At 37.8% G+C, this 16,481-nt stretch overlaps 1 protein-coding gene across 4 annotated transcripts in view; it reads right to left on the minus strand.

Moving 5' to 3' along the window:
- ttll7 (tubulin tyrosine ligase-like family, member 7) overlaps nucleotides 1–16,481 on the minus strand; it is an 88,035-nt gene that overhangs the window by 38,165 nt on the left and 33,389 nt on the right. For all 4 annotated transcript variants that reach the window (XM_028445277.1, XM_028445276.1, XM_028445279.1 and 1 more), the window contains exons 10-14: nucleotides 12,447–12,541; nucleotides 8,812–8,959; nucleotides 7,685–7,758; nucleotides 5,530–5,665; nucleotides 1,460–1,546 (exon numbers count right to left, since the gene is read on the minus strand). In XM_028445277.1, coding sequence (XP_028301078.1) covers nucleotides 1,460–1,546; nucleotides 5,530–5,665; nucleotides 7,685–7,758; nucleotides 8,812–8,959; nucleotides 12,447–12,541 — 540 coding nt within the window. The remainder of the gene's footprint in view (nucleotides 1–1,459; nucleotides 1,547–5,529; nucleotides 5,666–7,684; nucleotides 7,759–8,811; nucleotides 8,960–12,446; nucleotides 12,542–16,481) is intronic.

Below are 16,481 nucleotides of genomic sequence, written 5' to 3' on the forward strand. Positions count from 1 at the left end.
TGTGAATGGGTTTGGTCCAGAATACATCAGTGACATGTTAGTCGGGTATGAACCCAGCAGGTCTCTCAGATCTATGGACACAGGTCAGATAGTGGAGCCCAGAGCTCACAGTAAACATGGTGATGCTGCTTTTAGTTGTTATGCTGCAAAGAAGTGGAACAAACTGCCAGCAGAGCTGAAGTCAGCATCCAATGTGAACATTTTTAAATCAAAGTTAAAGGCACTTTTTTTCTCTACTGCATATGATTGAGAGAGAGATTTTTAGTCATGTTGTTGATGTAATGATGATTTTACTGATGATTTTAATTGATTTTACTGATGATTTTAATTGATTTTACTGATGATTTTAATTGATTTTACTGATGATTTTAAATGTTTTTATTGATTTTAAACAATTGAATGTTTTATCATGTAAGGCACATTGAGTTGCCTTGAGTATGAAATGCGCTATACAAATAAATTTGCCTTGCCTTGCCTGATAGAAAAACAGTGAAAACACATAAAGCAGGAGAGGTACTAATAAAAAGATGAAAAGACCGGGCCAGATGTTAATTAAATTAAATAAATTCTACAGAAATAAAAATAACATGAGTGTTTAAACTAAACAGTAGCACTAATCAGGGTTGTAAAGTGAGAGAACTGTTAGGGTTAGAGGTTAGTGAAAGCACTGTGGACTCTTGAAAAAGCATCAAACAAAAAAAGACAACACAACCAGAGGAAACCAGAACAACAAGAAACTCAATAGCACTTTCACTTCCTACTTCTTATTTACTCCCTTTGTCACCTGTCATATTATTTCTGCTACAAGAAACTTTAGCGTCTCTTTGTTTATTTTGACTTGTTTCTGTGCACACCTATTGATTCATCTCTTGCAAACAAGACACTGAGGAGCTAATCTAGCTGTCAAAACACTTTCCTTAACCTGTGTTGGATGACACAAACAAGTGTCCAATACTGGACAAGAGTGTTTGTGTCCTCATTCTACCCAAGGCCTCTTCTGTTCCCCTGAACTGCATTGTTGAGTCAGTAACACAACCGTTGGCTACTCCAGCCGCTTTAACCCTAACGTGTGGATGCTGATGGCAGCCGATAAAGGGAATAATGTGCCATCTACATTGAAGATATTGAGGTCCATGTCATAGTAAGAGAGAGAGAAATTGAAAGAAAATGGAAAGAGAGCAGGCACTTGACAGCTGTCCCCGCAGGGAATTAAAGGTCTCTTCTTTTGCCTCATTGTGATTCTTTTCTTTCTAACCTAACCTACTACCCCCCACCCACCCCTTTATTTTTCCTAAACTTTTCTGATGTGCTCTCAGTAGGTCTTCGTTCAAGACATCCATCCCTTCTTCCAACCTTTCCTTGTTACTTTTTCTGACACTCTTCATTGCACTATTTCTACGATCCCATGAGGATTTGGCCATCATTCTTCCCGTTCTCTGTACCTCACAGTCCCTCTTACCTTTGGGCCTTTTTGCTTGGAAGTTTTGCCCATAAGCTTTTCATCGTCCAGTTCACACTGCTCCAGCAGATCCAAAATGTCCTCTTCCTGAACACCAATACATACAGAAAAAAGCTTCATGAGATAATGTATTGTCAAGTATAACAATACATTTAAAAATTTTGAAAAATACTGACAAGCCTTGAGTAATAAAACTCAATAGAATCATTTGAAATTATAGTGATATAGTGTGCGAACTTGATTGAATGACTTTTAAAAATGATTGATACTCCCGCAATTTTTGAAAATGGCACATCAGGGTGAGATCAATGTGTAGACATCTTTTTTTAGAAGTATCCATGCATACAATTTGGAGAGCAATGACACATCCAATTTGAGAAAGGATAAAGGGCAGATCTAACCTTTCATAAGTTTTTGTATCTGTAAACCTAACTGAAGGTTTCATGTGGTTAAGATAATTGTATGTTCTGGATCAGGTGGACAATCCTAAAAGATCATTAGCAAAGAAAGTTTAGAACTTTTCCATTTCATTATATAACAGTCGAGTTGTCGGCTGTGAATGTGGTGATATTTGCATCTTTCTTTTAACCTCGCCATCATAAGGACACGCAATGTGATTTTTTTAATTTAATTTTAAATTTTTTACTTTGTCTGCACATGCTGTCAAAGGTCAACACTACAAAAAGTCCAATCTTTTAAAGACAGCAATGCATGTTTTGCTATTGCAATTAAATAAATCAATTTATTTTACTGCATAATTGTGACTATCACCAGCCTTCCCTATGAAAGGGTAAGAAACACTAAAGGGAGGATATAAAAAGAGAGGGCAGTGTTACACTTAAATGGAAAGGGTGGGGAAGAGTTAACTGCTTTAAAGTGATATTGTGATGTTATAGTTGTGCATATTGTGCTTATTGTGTTGTGAATCCATTCAGCCAGTCTAGTGACAAGTGTAGAACTTAAGTATAATAGTGGTGGTTGTGAACAGAGGGAAGGAGTGAGTGGTTATACCTAAAAGTGGTATTTGGGATCAACTTGTCTAAGGTTAAGCCCAGTACGAGTTTATCCCACAGCCCAAGACATGCCAGTGCATCCATGACCAATGTTTGTGCAAGAACCAAGCGCCGCCCCGGGCCCGCAGAACGTGGGGATTGTCCCCAAGGCCACCAGGAGACAAGACAAGCACCAAGCCACACCCGAAGGGAAAAGGCACCCCCACGCTCCGCCATCCCGACACCACTCGGAGAGACCCCGTGAAGAAAGCACCAAGCAACACGCCCCCACGCCCCCTGAGACCCACCGCCCAATGGAGAGGAACTTCCCTATTCCCTGTGTAAATGTGTGTGTTTAGTGAATGTATGAGGTGCAATTAAAAGAAAGGGGACGGAGGGGAGCAGTGATCCCCACCCAACCTTTGTGTATGTGGTGCATTAGCTCCAGAGGGTGGAAATGGTGGTCGTACCCTCCGGGGAATGGTGTGTTGAGGAGTGATTAAAATTGGAGGGATTGGTAGGGCAAATTGAGGTGGGAGTGCCACCCCCCACGCCACTACATGGTAGCACAAGCGCCAGCCCTGCCCACCGCCATCCAGCCCCCGAAGGGTTGGATAGGGATGTGGTGCACAAAGTGAGTGAGCCAGACCAGCTGGGAGTGAAGTGAAGTGTCCATGTAGGAGGCCTGTCTGGTGCAGCCTGGTCCGTCCACATAGCGGGCCAACGGAGAGGGTAGATTGCGCAGACTGGTACCAGGGGCGTGCCAAGTAGCACAGCTGGAAACCCACTCCGCAGCACCCCCCAGACCATGCCGGCTCCATGGAGCATGGCGGCACCCCCCACACCCCAGGCGCAGCAGGGCACCGGCCACATCCGCCAGTGCACGCCGGCCTTGAGCGGCCCGCCCTGCAGCAACAGGGAGCGGTCGTGTAGTAGAGAAGCCTGCGCCCGCACCAGGACCAGCACAGGCCTGCACAGGCCAACATCTGTGGGTGCTTCTGATTGTTTTGACAATCAGGTGCACTTCAACTAGGTGACGTAATAATCAGACGGCCGTGAAGGTTAGTGACGTCTGCCGTGATGGAAAAACTACGCATTTCTAAAAGCAGATTTAAAACACTTGATATAATCTCAGAAATCACACGGTTTAAGCTTTTAGTTAGGAACCAGCTCATAGTTAAGATGCAATAGGCATAGACTGCCGGTGGGGGGGTCTGGCATGCTCGGTTGGAGAGAGGTTGGAGAGGGCGTTAAGAGAGAGGTCATTTAGGTTAGAGAGGGACCGGAGAGGGTCCCATTCCTCTCTCAAACACTCCCTCTATGTCTGCTTCTTCCCTTGTGTGTTTGCTCCTGTACTCCTTCTGGCTTTTGTCTTGCAGGTCCGTGGGATCCTTAGTGTGGAGTTACAGAGTCTCAACAACTCTGTCTCCACCCTTTCCTCTGCACACACCCAACACAGCATAACGTGGATTGCTGTTCATCATAAGAATGGGATCCACACAAGGTTCCTGCTGCTTAACAGAAGGTTTTCCTTGCCGCCATGATGAATTCATGTTGGGTGTGGGATACATATGTATGTGCATATACGTATATATGCATATGTGTGTATCCATAAAATGAAGAGTCCGTCCTTAAGACTGCTCTACTGTAAAGTGTCTTGAGATACCATTGGTTATGATTTGGCGCTATACAAATAAAAGATTGATTGATTGACTGAAATTTAAATCAAAGGAAAAGAGGCTACCAGGAACAAAAGTGAAACTGAAAGAACATCACATTGAGAATGGTTGCTCACACTCAACTTCCACTCAAAAATATGAATTATGTTGAATAAAACATAATGTGGCTAAAAATGTCTCTGATCCCTTTTTCTTGAACCACAGTGTCTGGTTTATGTCAGTTATAATCTAATATGTCTTACATATGATAAGATATGGATTTTAGAATATATCAAGTTGTTCAAGGCATATTATTGCATTGGTAACTTATCTCCATTACTTCATCGGTCATCGTGAGTTTCCGTAAGCGCTTTGGTGTGTGTGTCCTTTTAAATGTTGTCGCTGCAAAGATTTGTGGGTCAGCATTATCTTGTCTCCTTTGGTAAAGGATGCATCAGTGTTTCCTAGGCTAAAGGAGGTAAAAAGAAAGCATTGAGCCTCTTCTCCTGAGCTTAAAGAGAACTCGGACATTCTTTATCATGGCCACCACTTAAACACTTTCAGGGGTGTAGGAACAGTGGGTAGTAAAGAAGATAAGAGGGACTATTCGGACGCAACCCTGGTGATTTCATGGTTGTCCAAAAGACCCAAAGTTTATATTTTCTCCTTGTGCTTATAGTTTTTCCTCTATGCAGTACAATGAATGAATACATTTTGATGCACAGTGATTGTTATCGAATGAACAATGTTATTGCTTTATTATCTTCTTCCATTTCTGACATAAATTATTGTAACAGTGTTTTTTGTAGCAGTGTCTTCTTTTAACTGTTAAATGATTTGCGAGATTCTACCAAAGACCAAACGACTTCTCTGCTTCCACTGCACAATAGTAAATCTATGATTACATGACTACGCCCAATCCTAAGTGTATTTGTGGATCTTTTATGTATAATTTCCAAGTCGATGATAAAACACACAAATAATGCAAGCAGGTTGCACAACCACTGTGTATACGTTTGTAGTGTGTGTGTGTGTGTGTGACTGGAAATAAATAAGAATGACATTGTGTGGGATATGGTTTGCTTCTAAAAGCCTGTGTGTACACAGCACAATAAACATTTGTGAAATGATAGAATGAACAGCAGTTGGGAAGCCGAGCATATAGAGAGATGAGTGACGTAATGACAAATAAATTCCAAGGACTGTCGCACACCTTGACCATTATTTGCAAGCATCTACTTTTTTTTTCTTTTTTTTTTGCTACTGTGGGCAGAATCTCAATAGAAATGCAAGCATGAATCTTTTCTTCAACATACTTATCGTGTGTGTGTGTGTGTGTGTGTGTGTGTGTGTGCGCGTGTGCGTGTGCGTGTGCGTGTGTGTGTGTGTGTGAGAGACAGTCTGTCACAGAGGTACGTGCCTTCATTCGTTTCAGAGGATTATTCATTTCCTTTTGAAGTGAGGCAGCTCGCCCAGCGAGGAAGGTCTGAAAGGCGGCCGAAAGCAGGCTTTCATACTTTTCCAACAGCAGCTTGTCGTCTGGGGGGTAAATACGTCTGCAGGCCGCAGAGACACGGAGAGAAAGGAAAAGGGGAGCGACGTAGGAATCAAGAAAAAAGGAAGGACAAAAAAGATTATGGGTTATAAATGTGAAGAGAAATGACACAATAAATGATAGAGTAGAAAAACCGAAGAAAGAATTTGGGGGTCACAGTAGTGATATTAAGAGTGATGACGTGAGAATGATGCTGGGATAGGTTGGATTGAGGTTGAGAAGGACGAATTAGGGGGAAAAGTGGGTCATGAAGGTAGAGAACGTCAAAAGAAAAAAATAGGCTTGTAAAGTAAATAAAGAAAATGAATGTAACAGATCAAATATACAAACCAAAAAATGAGAAGAAGGATATCAAAATCTAGATAATGTAAAAAAAAGAGATGAGGTCATAGTGATGAACAATAGTAAAACCAGACTTAAATAGCATTAGATATAATGTAATGCAATCACTGTTACTATACTATTTCTTTACAGTTCTTTGATTGCAGCCGTTGCCTAAAACCGATCCACACATTCCACTTTTGCGCCATTATTTTAAGACTAAACTAACAGCTTTCAATGTTTATCTTAGGCCAGAGGGGATTAGAACAATATATAAACCTCTGCTGGGTTATCCTCATAATATAACTCTAAAGCCCTACTCATCATGCTTTAGCAGTCAAATCAAAACAATGTTCATGTATTAATCAAAATAAGCACCACCCAGCCCGAGTGCCAAACTAATGAAATGGTTGTGCCTGCACAGACATAGTAAAGGCCAAACATGCTGACAAAAAAAACCCAATTTAAAACCCTGTGAACATTAATTTAGATACTGTTACTAATACTTAAGCCCCATATAGTATATATATTTAATGGTATGAACTTAGGGTGTAACTTGGAGAAGACTTGAGCGATTGTCACTATTAAAACTCTAACACCCTATTTGTCACTGACAACGTTATTGGTTGGTTTAGTTGTTGCAGTTCAGATCCAGAAGCTACTGGTTGTTGAAGCCTGAGATGAACCAAATGCTCCAGTTTCCTCTGTTGGTATTCTTCTATGTCAGCTTTTCCAAATGTGATACTTAGTCAAAGATATAGTTTGTTTATGTGTGTTGACCTGATTCTTCCATTCCCTGAGAAACATTATCTGAAAGGATTAAAGAATCTGTTCATATCAAATTAACTAAATTGGGATTTTATTACAACAAATGGGAAAAAACACACCAATCTCAGAGGAGCAGCATAAATAACTTGACTGCAAAGCTTTGTTTCAACACTTACATGTAAGATGTTCACTGCATGGATTCTAAATTGAGGGTTACCTGCCTTTAGTCAACAATTAATTTCTGTTTTACTATGTTTAAATGACAGAATTTAGGGTGCTTAAGGCTTGTTAAATGAATACTTTAGGTGTAACAGGGTGCAGGCTCCTCCTCTGTTCATTACACAAATTGATTTATTGAGAAGCTGTGTGATCAGACTCTAGAGCTGGGGGTGGGGGTTCTGATTGGGTTTAGCTGTCTGTAAATCAAGAAAAAAAGCAACAGCAGCGCTACTTTGACTTACGGGAAACAGTAAAGAGAAACACTTGTTGTCTGTTGCTCTATGGGCTTTTTCTTTCTCCACGTAAGACAAACAAAAATTAAGGAAAATGTTCATGTGTGTCGAACAGTTTGGCGTATTCATACATTAATAAGTGTGTGATTATTGATCCTTAGCATGGGTTAAAAAACCTAAAAAACGGCTGGCAGTTGTCAAGGAAAATGTGTTTATTTATTGAAATGCATCTAAATCAGGATTCCTCATTTAATTTACTTGAATTAATTTATTTTTTTGGGATGTTTTTCTTCAACATTGCATTGTCTGATCACATATCTTGTGTGTGTATATTCATTTTCAGTTTAGTTACTTACTTATTCTCCCAATAATTTGGCACTGTGAATGATCTCATTCATAAAAGTAAGTAGACATAATCTTAATGGGTGTTAACTCAGAAGAAGAGCCTCCTCTGAACATGTGTTTGCTACTTTTCTTACCTGTAATTCCCAAGATGTTGCTTTTCATGCTCCTCCCTAGATATCTGCTTGCGAACCTGTGCAAGTCGCTCTTTCTAGAAGTGAGATAAAAACAACGGAATTGAAAGTTCTTTCGAAACTAATCCATATCCTCGATTAAAGGTGGGAGAGGAATACAGCTTTGGAGAATAGCAGAACGAAAGTGCAAAACGTCTTTTGACTGAGTCATAAGTTATTCTATTCATGCTTGTATTAATATCTAACAAAGGTATAATTATAGGGTTCGATCAGGCCATTTTGTATAGTAAAGAGAGGAAGGAGCCACTCACATAACAATATTACTGATACTGAGCAGTCTGTGCCTTCAACAGGTTTAAATTTAGTCTCAAATGTCCCCCTTTACAGCACTCAACAATGATGTGCTGCCCTTTAAAATGGGCCTCTAATTTCACTTTTCTTATTTCCCTGATTACTGCTGTGGATAATCAAAAGGCTAATCAAAGAGGGTGGGAGGCATTACAGTGTGAGTAGCTGCCATTTGTCTCGTGCATAGCAGAGAAAATAATCTGTTCTTTGAAAAGATGAAAATAATGAAATGGTTTGCTTATCTTAAAAAAAAAAAAAAAAAAAACATTGACTTCTTACACAGAAATAATGAAAAAAGGCTGCAGTAGCTTTTCATCAATTTCAACCAATGGGCCACTTTATTTGGTATACCTGTAGATGTGCTTAGAAGAAATGTGATATAGTTGCTTTTAAATGTGGTAAGGACATGGATCCCAGATCAACTTTTTTAAAAAAATATATATTAATATTTATTTTGGGGTATTTACAAAGCTATATGATTACAAGTATCTGAAGAAAAAAAAAACTCTGATAAATATACATCCTTGCAAAAGATGTATCACATGTGCTTAATTTGTTGTGGCCCACATAAATTCTAAGACATATTTTGATTTATGATAGTGGTTCAGGTTTGTTGAAACACTGTTCAGCCAGTGTCTCAGTCCCTGAGGAGGCTTTAATGCAGTTAGGGAGCAAACATTTGTACAAATGCTTTGCATTTCAGATGCTGGTCTGGATCCTTAACTTGGGTACTAGAAATGTACACAGGCTTTAAAAGAATGCTTTAAATGCATGAGCCTTACCAGTTCCTCGCGTCTTTGCTCTAGCTTATGTCGCTGTTTTTCCCAGTCTGAAGAGGCAGCTGAGAGTTTCTTCATGGACCCATGTCCATAGAGACGCCTTTGAGCTTCTGCTTTCTGCTGAGCCAGGTCGCGTTTTTTATCACTGAGTCTGAAACAGTACAGAATAGGGAGAATATTGGCATAAAGGGCTGCTTGAGTATAGAAAAAAATCATAATCACGATTATTGTAGTCATAATTAAAATCACAATTATTCAAATAATTTTTTGTCAAGCATAAAGTTATTTATTTTTTTTTCAAAACAATGTTGTTGTTTTGTTTTGTTTTTTTAAACTTTTTTAATTATAACATTTTTTTAAAGAAACATTTACATGACAACAGCATGGAGCATATTATCTGTATAGACAAAAATAATAACTGTAAAAAAGTAATGATAATAAAATAAATATGATAAAATATATGCATAAATGAAAAATTTAATAAATAAAAAATATAACATAAAAAAATTATTATATGTATATTACAGTTCTAGTAGAGTGCTATGATAGTCAGGGTGTAACACCTAACAATCAGTGTTGGTCAATTTGAGTGGCCGAATACACGCATTAAACAACTCAAAGTTAGTATTAATCATCGGTTTTTTTTCTCATGTGCCAACTTTATTCTAAATCATGAAATTTTGTTTTATGTAGCAAATGAAACATATGTATAACAAAAATGTTGAAATAAAAATAAAAATTAATTGATAATTGTTTTTCTTGATTAAGTTATTTTTGTATTCGTTGAATGTCATTATCAAAATCGTAATGGAATTTAGATTAATTGCACAGCCTTATTGTATTATATTGTATGTATAACAGTAACAATAGATTGAATAGCAAAATCTGTCCCAGTTGCAATACTTTATATGTTAGTGTCAGTCAGTTTTGTAACCATAAATAAAATGATTAGCTGTTTGGATGAAAATAATTCAGATTTAATTAGTTAGTCAAGCAATATATACTATATATATACTGTACTGTATAGTGCCAACCCATGCTGTATGCATTTTTACCTAACCTAAAGAATTTATAGAATTTCACCTAAACTTCACTAAAGCTTCAGTATCTTTGTTTCCCTGGCTGAATTCAAAAACATACTCAAAAGCCTTTTAACAGAAAAGAAAAGTGAAACTGCTATTCATGGATTTAAATTTAAACAATTTCGTGTTTTAATTGCATGTATGTTTTATTGTTTCTGCTCTTTTCTATATCACCTTTGAAAAAAATAATTTATCTTAAGGGTCTTCCTGGTGAAATAAAGTTTACCGTCCACCGTCCCAAATACGAGTCAAAATGCATTGTCATATACCATTCGAAAGCTTAAACTCTTCCGTTTTTAACTATGTAAACCATTTTAAGACACAACCATTATTATTTTTTGAAAATGACGACATAAACAAGCCAGCCTCCTCACATTTAAAGCAGTACCATGTCTTACTGAATCCATATATTCCATCAAAAGTGATCTCAAATTCTTCCTAAAACTTTCAAACATCCCAGCATTTAGTCCAAAGCACAGTAAAGCTACTGTAAAAAAAATAAAATGTAATGTCCAATTTACAAGTTGAAAGCAGCTCCGCGCTAATTTGTTCTTACTTTTTAGCTCTGTGAGGCTGACAATGTCATTAAATAGTTGATGAATACAATTTAAATGTTTGATATTGAGTGTGATGTTAGCATTATGAAGGTTATCAATGTCTACGCCCAGCCAGGCCCCAATTAAACCCATTTGATACAGTTATTCTTGTGAGTATAGTTAAGGTCAGACCCTACTTCTACAACCATTTCCCCTTCCATTCATATAAAGTACAACAAAACCCTCACTTTAGCATTTACATAAGCAGTTTGTCCAGAGCAGCATTCAGCTGCCTCAAGACCTCCATTTTTTTCTTTATTTCTCATGAAATAACCCAAATCTCCCCTTTTAATCTGTAGAGAACACAACAACCAAGGAACCAAATCAATTTGATAAGAGATTTGTTTGTGCCAGCCTGAGCCGGGCGAGAGGACGGAGTGATTTTCTATGTGGGCTAGATTCACCACACACCACACATCGCCAAGCAAAATCTATGATGCTGCGTGTAATTGATCCATTGTGTGTGTGTCCGTGTGTGTGTGCATGTGTGTGCGCGTGTGTGCGCGTAGTAGAAACTGAGACTATATATAGAGTAGTAGGAGAAAGACAAGCAGAGGGAGAAAAAGAGCGCAGGGATCCAGAGGTCTGCTGCACTATGATCAATCAGTGGACAGACTCACTGTAGCCAGGGGACAGGAAAGCATGAAAGCAAACAAGCTCCAACCACACACTGAACATGCACATAAACTACACCACACAGTAAGAACAACAAGCACAATCTAAACATAAATACAACTAATAACTGAAGAAAGCAAAACATATAGAATAGAAAACAGAAACAGAACCCTACGCACCACAACATAATAATCAAATGACACAGAAGCACACACAAAAACACACACACACACACCCAGCGTATGTGATTAAAAAGCGCATGAAGGCAATGCTCTGTAACTTAGTCATCCAATGTCTTTTTTTAGCAACAATTTAACCAGAATTATTTTTATATCTGAAGACGTTGCCACTATAGCACTGAAGTCAGAAGCTTCCCAAAATGAAACCGATAGATAAACTGCAAAAAGACAATGGTAACACTTTACTTGAAGTTTTATACATAAAGGCTGACAATATGCTGTCATTATTATGACATGACACCTGTCAGTAGCATGAATAAGGTGTCACGAAGGCTGTCATTAAGTGTCATTCGTTACCCTAACCCTTCGTTACCCTAACCTCCCCTTACAGACACATAACCCTAACCCACTTTCCCTCAACCTCACCCTAACCCATTTTTTCTCACCCTAACCCTAACCCATTTTTGCTGCTTATCCTAACTCTAACCTTCCCTTCGCCACGCCTAACCCTAACCCCAGATACCACCAAACCCTACTCTTCCCCAACCCCTTCCAACACATCCTGGCATAATCACTTTATCTTATATATGCATATTTAAATCATTCATTTTTATGTAATTTTTAAGTTGGGTGGGGCAATAATCTGGTTCTAATTCTCACAGGACGCTGCAGACCCTCTCCTCTTTTATTGAGTCCTGGACCTGTTTTATTTAAGGTTTTTTTCACACTTTTTTCTTTTAATTCTTGATTTTTAATTTTTCTTTTACGACAATTTTAAACCTACTGTTGTAGCGAGGGGTAAGGGGTTCTTGTAGCCCATGCCTTTAAACATGTCTATTCCTACATAACCTTAACCCAAACCCCTAACCCTAACTATACCTGTCCCCACAAGATCCTTCTTCCTCACCCAAAGAATGCCAAAATAGCCTCAAAGGTGTTATCATTTAGCAAACAACACTTAATTAAAGCCATCAAGACACCTTATTCATGCTAATGACAGATAATGACAGTGTAACGTCAGCCTTGTGAATTAAATTTTAAGTAAAGTGTTACCTACAAATCTAGAGGTTTCCACAAAAGGTTTCCACTAAAGCCCATTCTCCATATGAATGCATGTGTTTGCACAGAGTCAAAAATAAAAAATTAATAAACAAAGTAAAACATACCTAATGTTGAGGAGTTTGAGAGCATTAAGCAGCACGCCTTTCTTCACATCATAATCGATCTTCTGATCAGTCCCAAAGCTTGGAGCTCGATTTATCTGTCAGAAATGAGAAAAGGTAAAAGATATATAAATATAACATCCTTTTTTCCATTTCTTCCAATTCATCACACAATTACAGGAGCTGATTTAGAGCAAGAAATAAAAAAAATTCCCCTAAACATGGAGAAGAAATAAGGAGAACAGAGAGACAAGTGTTCTTCTATCACCTGGGTATAAAATCTGTCACTGAGATGTGTGCATGCTGGTGCATTATGCATTTGAGTGAGTGCGTACACGTGCATGATCATAAGGCGTCGCATCAAACAGAGTGCCGAGGATAAATGGTCTGTGTTCATGACATGGCAACCAAAGTATGCTCTTTGCCAGCTAATGAAATAGCAGCAATTACATACCACTGGAACGGAAATTGGAGAATAGCCTTATTTTTGATGGTATCCTATAGGAACGGAAGGGCTTACAAAGATTCAGCTGAGCAACAAGAATAGAATGTGATGCGATGTAAAAAGACTGCACACAACGCAACACAATAATCAATTCTGTTGCTCGCTCTCTCTCGCTCTCTCTCTCAAAAACAGAAGATGAGACAAACAGATGAGACACATTTTCATAATTTATATATTATATTACATAATATTGTAGATGAAAGCAATGCCTCAGTGGGGTAATTTGAGGAATTTACATTAAAAAATATATAAATATGAATCTGTTACTTATTTGATTTATTATTCAGTACAATGTAAGTATAAATTCATGAACTTTGTGAGGATGTAGGCAGTAAAGACTGGCCCCATGTGGTCTGACATAACAGAGTAATTAATGGTTGTTCTAAACAAATTATGAAAGAATACATGGGGCATGTAGGTTTGTTAGCCTCAGTAGGCTCTACAAACAATTACTTCTAAATTGTAACATTAGCTGCTTTCCGGATTAAAATGTATAGTTTTATAGTTCTGTATAAGTTCTGCAATAGTTGGGAATATATTATTTTTAGTCATTTCAATCTATATTATGGCTATTTGTTTACAATGCACTTGGAGTCTTTCTTTCAGAAAAAGTGTTGGATACATTTTTCACTGAAAGAGCATAACTGAACAAATCAGAGCTTTTAGTAGGCGTTAAAGATCCATTCTACTCTCCAATCAGGGCTGCACTAAACCATAGGAAAAACAATGCTATGGAAAAAACAAACAAACATTGAAACACATCTCATTTTCTTTCAAACCTTAAAACCTGCCTCAAAATGTGAAAGCCCTTTCCCAGACTTGTGAAAGCTATCTCAGGGGTTGTATGGTGAGCTCTCGGTAACTCCATCCCTCCTCTGAACTAGCCATAGCTAATCCAGACACAAAGGTGCTTACTGCTGTGTGACAGATTTTGAAACAGTGCTATAAGATATTATTTACATCACAACCAGACGGCCGGGGACTAAAGGAGCAGGAGTTTGGAGTGTGTTGTCAACCGTGGTAGAGGTTGGTTAAACACAGCAGTAATGACGATAAGACTACAATCTACCAGCAACATAGTTCAAAACATTTATGTACACTAGACTATAAAGGTATATTCTCTGAATACAGAAAAGTGAATATCAAAGAGAGATCAAAGGAACTAGTGAACAGACTCTATTATGAGTATAAACTAAATCCTAGTAATCTATTTTGAATTCAAATTCAAATACAGGAGCAGCGTAAAGCCAGGAAAAAGTGAGTACTCACAGAGCTTTTCCTATAATATTGTAATTATTTGTTCATTTGCCATAAAGCTCTCTCTTTAAGCCCCCAATGCTTAAATCTCTTCTACTAGTTCAGACAATTGCTTCACAAATACCACAGGTGAGCTACTAAATCCCAGTACCCCCCATCCCCCCTACCCACAATATCCATATACAATAGGGGTTGTGCCAACATGCACCCACATGTGCTCTCAACAAGCACTCATGAGAGAAGCTGGAGAATGAGTTTTCTCTCCTAGAGAAGAATAGGAACTGAAATCCAATTGAACTCCTTCACTCAACATAAAGAAGCATACAGTATATCACTCTGTGCGCAGAGAACAAAGCAACGCTTCAATGTATAGTATGAAGACAGAAAGGTCTGCTTTCACAAATGACAGGCGCAATGAAAAGACATTGGTGTAGCCACACTGTCAGTTGTCTCAAGGTATGTCTTCTTTCATATTTTTTAAGATTGATTTTGGGTGTCAAGCTATCACAGGATAGCCTAGCATCACAGCATGGGCACTGTACTGGGAGGGATAAAGTCAGTTTTATATGTTTACAAAAATGCATTTTAAACCTTTTTAGACTATGTATAATAGAAAGAAAAGAAATCAATTAGTGAAAGTGCAAATGCTCTCTATTGTCATGAGCAGAAAAAGCAATCAAAAAGTGCACTAAACAGCAAAGATGGACTTAAAACAGTAAACATCACTTAGTTGTTTTCATGCATGTTAATACACTTGTGATATACCTTCTTTTTACATGTTTTTTCATGTATATATATATATATATATATATATATATATATATATATATATATATATATATATATATGTAACACATATTAGTTACACACACACACACCCCCCTCCTTCACAAACAAAATGTTCAATAAACCATTAAAATACAGTAGAACTGATTTAAGAAAATACAAGCAATAGCTATGGAGTCATTAGGTTATTGTGAAGAAAAAATAAAGCTTATAAAATAAAGCAAGAATACTAGTTTCCATGCAAAAAACTACAGTAGGGGCTCAGCAAGTTGGTTTGTACCCAGGGCCTAAAATGTGGTTCTACACCCCTGCATCACAGTACTCTCTGGCTGCCTCATTTCTGTTTCTGTTTTTTGTTTTTTTTTGCCTCCTATTTTGCTAGTTGCAGCTTCCTGGTTAGTTTTTTAATTCCTGCTCTTTATTTAGCCGTCTCCTACAGGGTTTCTGATATCTCTCTCTGCTTGCTAGCACTAACTTTCTGTCCATTACCTTCCTCCGGAGCCGTCGGTTTTTCTGTGTTCTCTTTTTACTCTCTGGCAGAGGAAACTGGACCAGTCTGGTCCTAATGAACCCCCGAAGGCTCCCAAAACCCCCGCTCTGATTTCCTTAAGTGACTTTGGCAGGCTCTTATAGGAGCTTTTGGTTGCTCCAAGATGCGTTCAATAAAAATGTCAAATGAGTAGATTAGAAACTGCTTTTTATTTATTCTTTGATTTGTTACAACCTTAGCAACGCATCATCATAGGCCAAATATCAAAAACAAAAAAAAAACACAGCATTAACATATCAGTCTATAATTTTTCTCAGGACAGTTTCAACCACATGTGATCATGCAATTAACTGCACAGGGATCAAAAGGTTGGCTGCAAATCATTGAAATAAGACAAAGTAATACTAGTTAAACTTCCTATTTCAACATTCAAAGCTGTAGGATTGGAGGAGAAGTGACCTGCCACAGTTTATGAAGACAGCTGTGAAATACTAGTTGTTATCGGGGGGGGGGGGGCTTTTTTAGCTGTCCATTTGGTTTGAATTGTTGTAAACTGTATGTAGATCTTCTGATCTTGATAGACCCTGAAGTACAAACAGAAGGGAGGAAGTGCAACCAGGACATTATACATGGCTGATTTAATTTGATATACTCTATCAAATTCCATGTGGTAAGTTTTAAAGGTTTAGAGACAAGAAGCAAGTTTATTCCCGCAGTTAGCTAAAGAGTAAATAATGAACAAAGAGCAAAGTCAATCAACCTAATAATACACATGTCATTAACCTAGGGAACAGAGGAAAAAACATAGATACAAGCAATTAATTAAAAAAAAACTAAAGAAACTACTTGAATTAGAAAAAAAATCATTCCATTCGTTGTGTAAAAATAAAACCTTGACTCACATTATTTTGTGTCATTGATGTATCTTTAAAAAGAAAAAAAAACACCTTGTTTTAAAAAAATAAAAAAAAGTGTATTACTCAACGGACGTATTTGTTGT

This window comes from Gouania willdenowi, chromosome 4 (genome assembly GCF_900634775.1).
Source record: "Gouania willdenowi chromosome 4, fGouWil2.1, whole genome shotgun sequence".
NCBI classification, from domain to species: Eukaryota; Metazoa; Chordata; class Actinopteri; order Blenniiformes; family Gobiesocidae; genus Gouania; species Gouania willdenowi.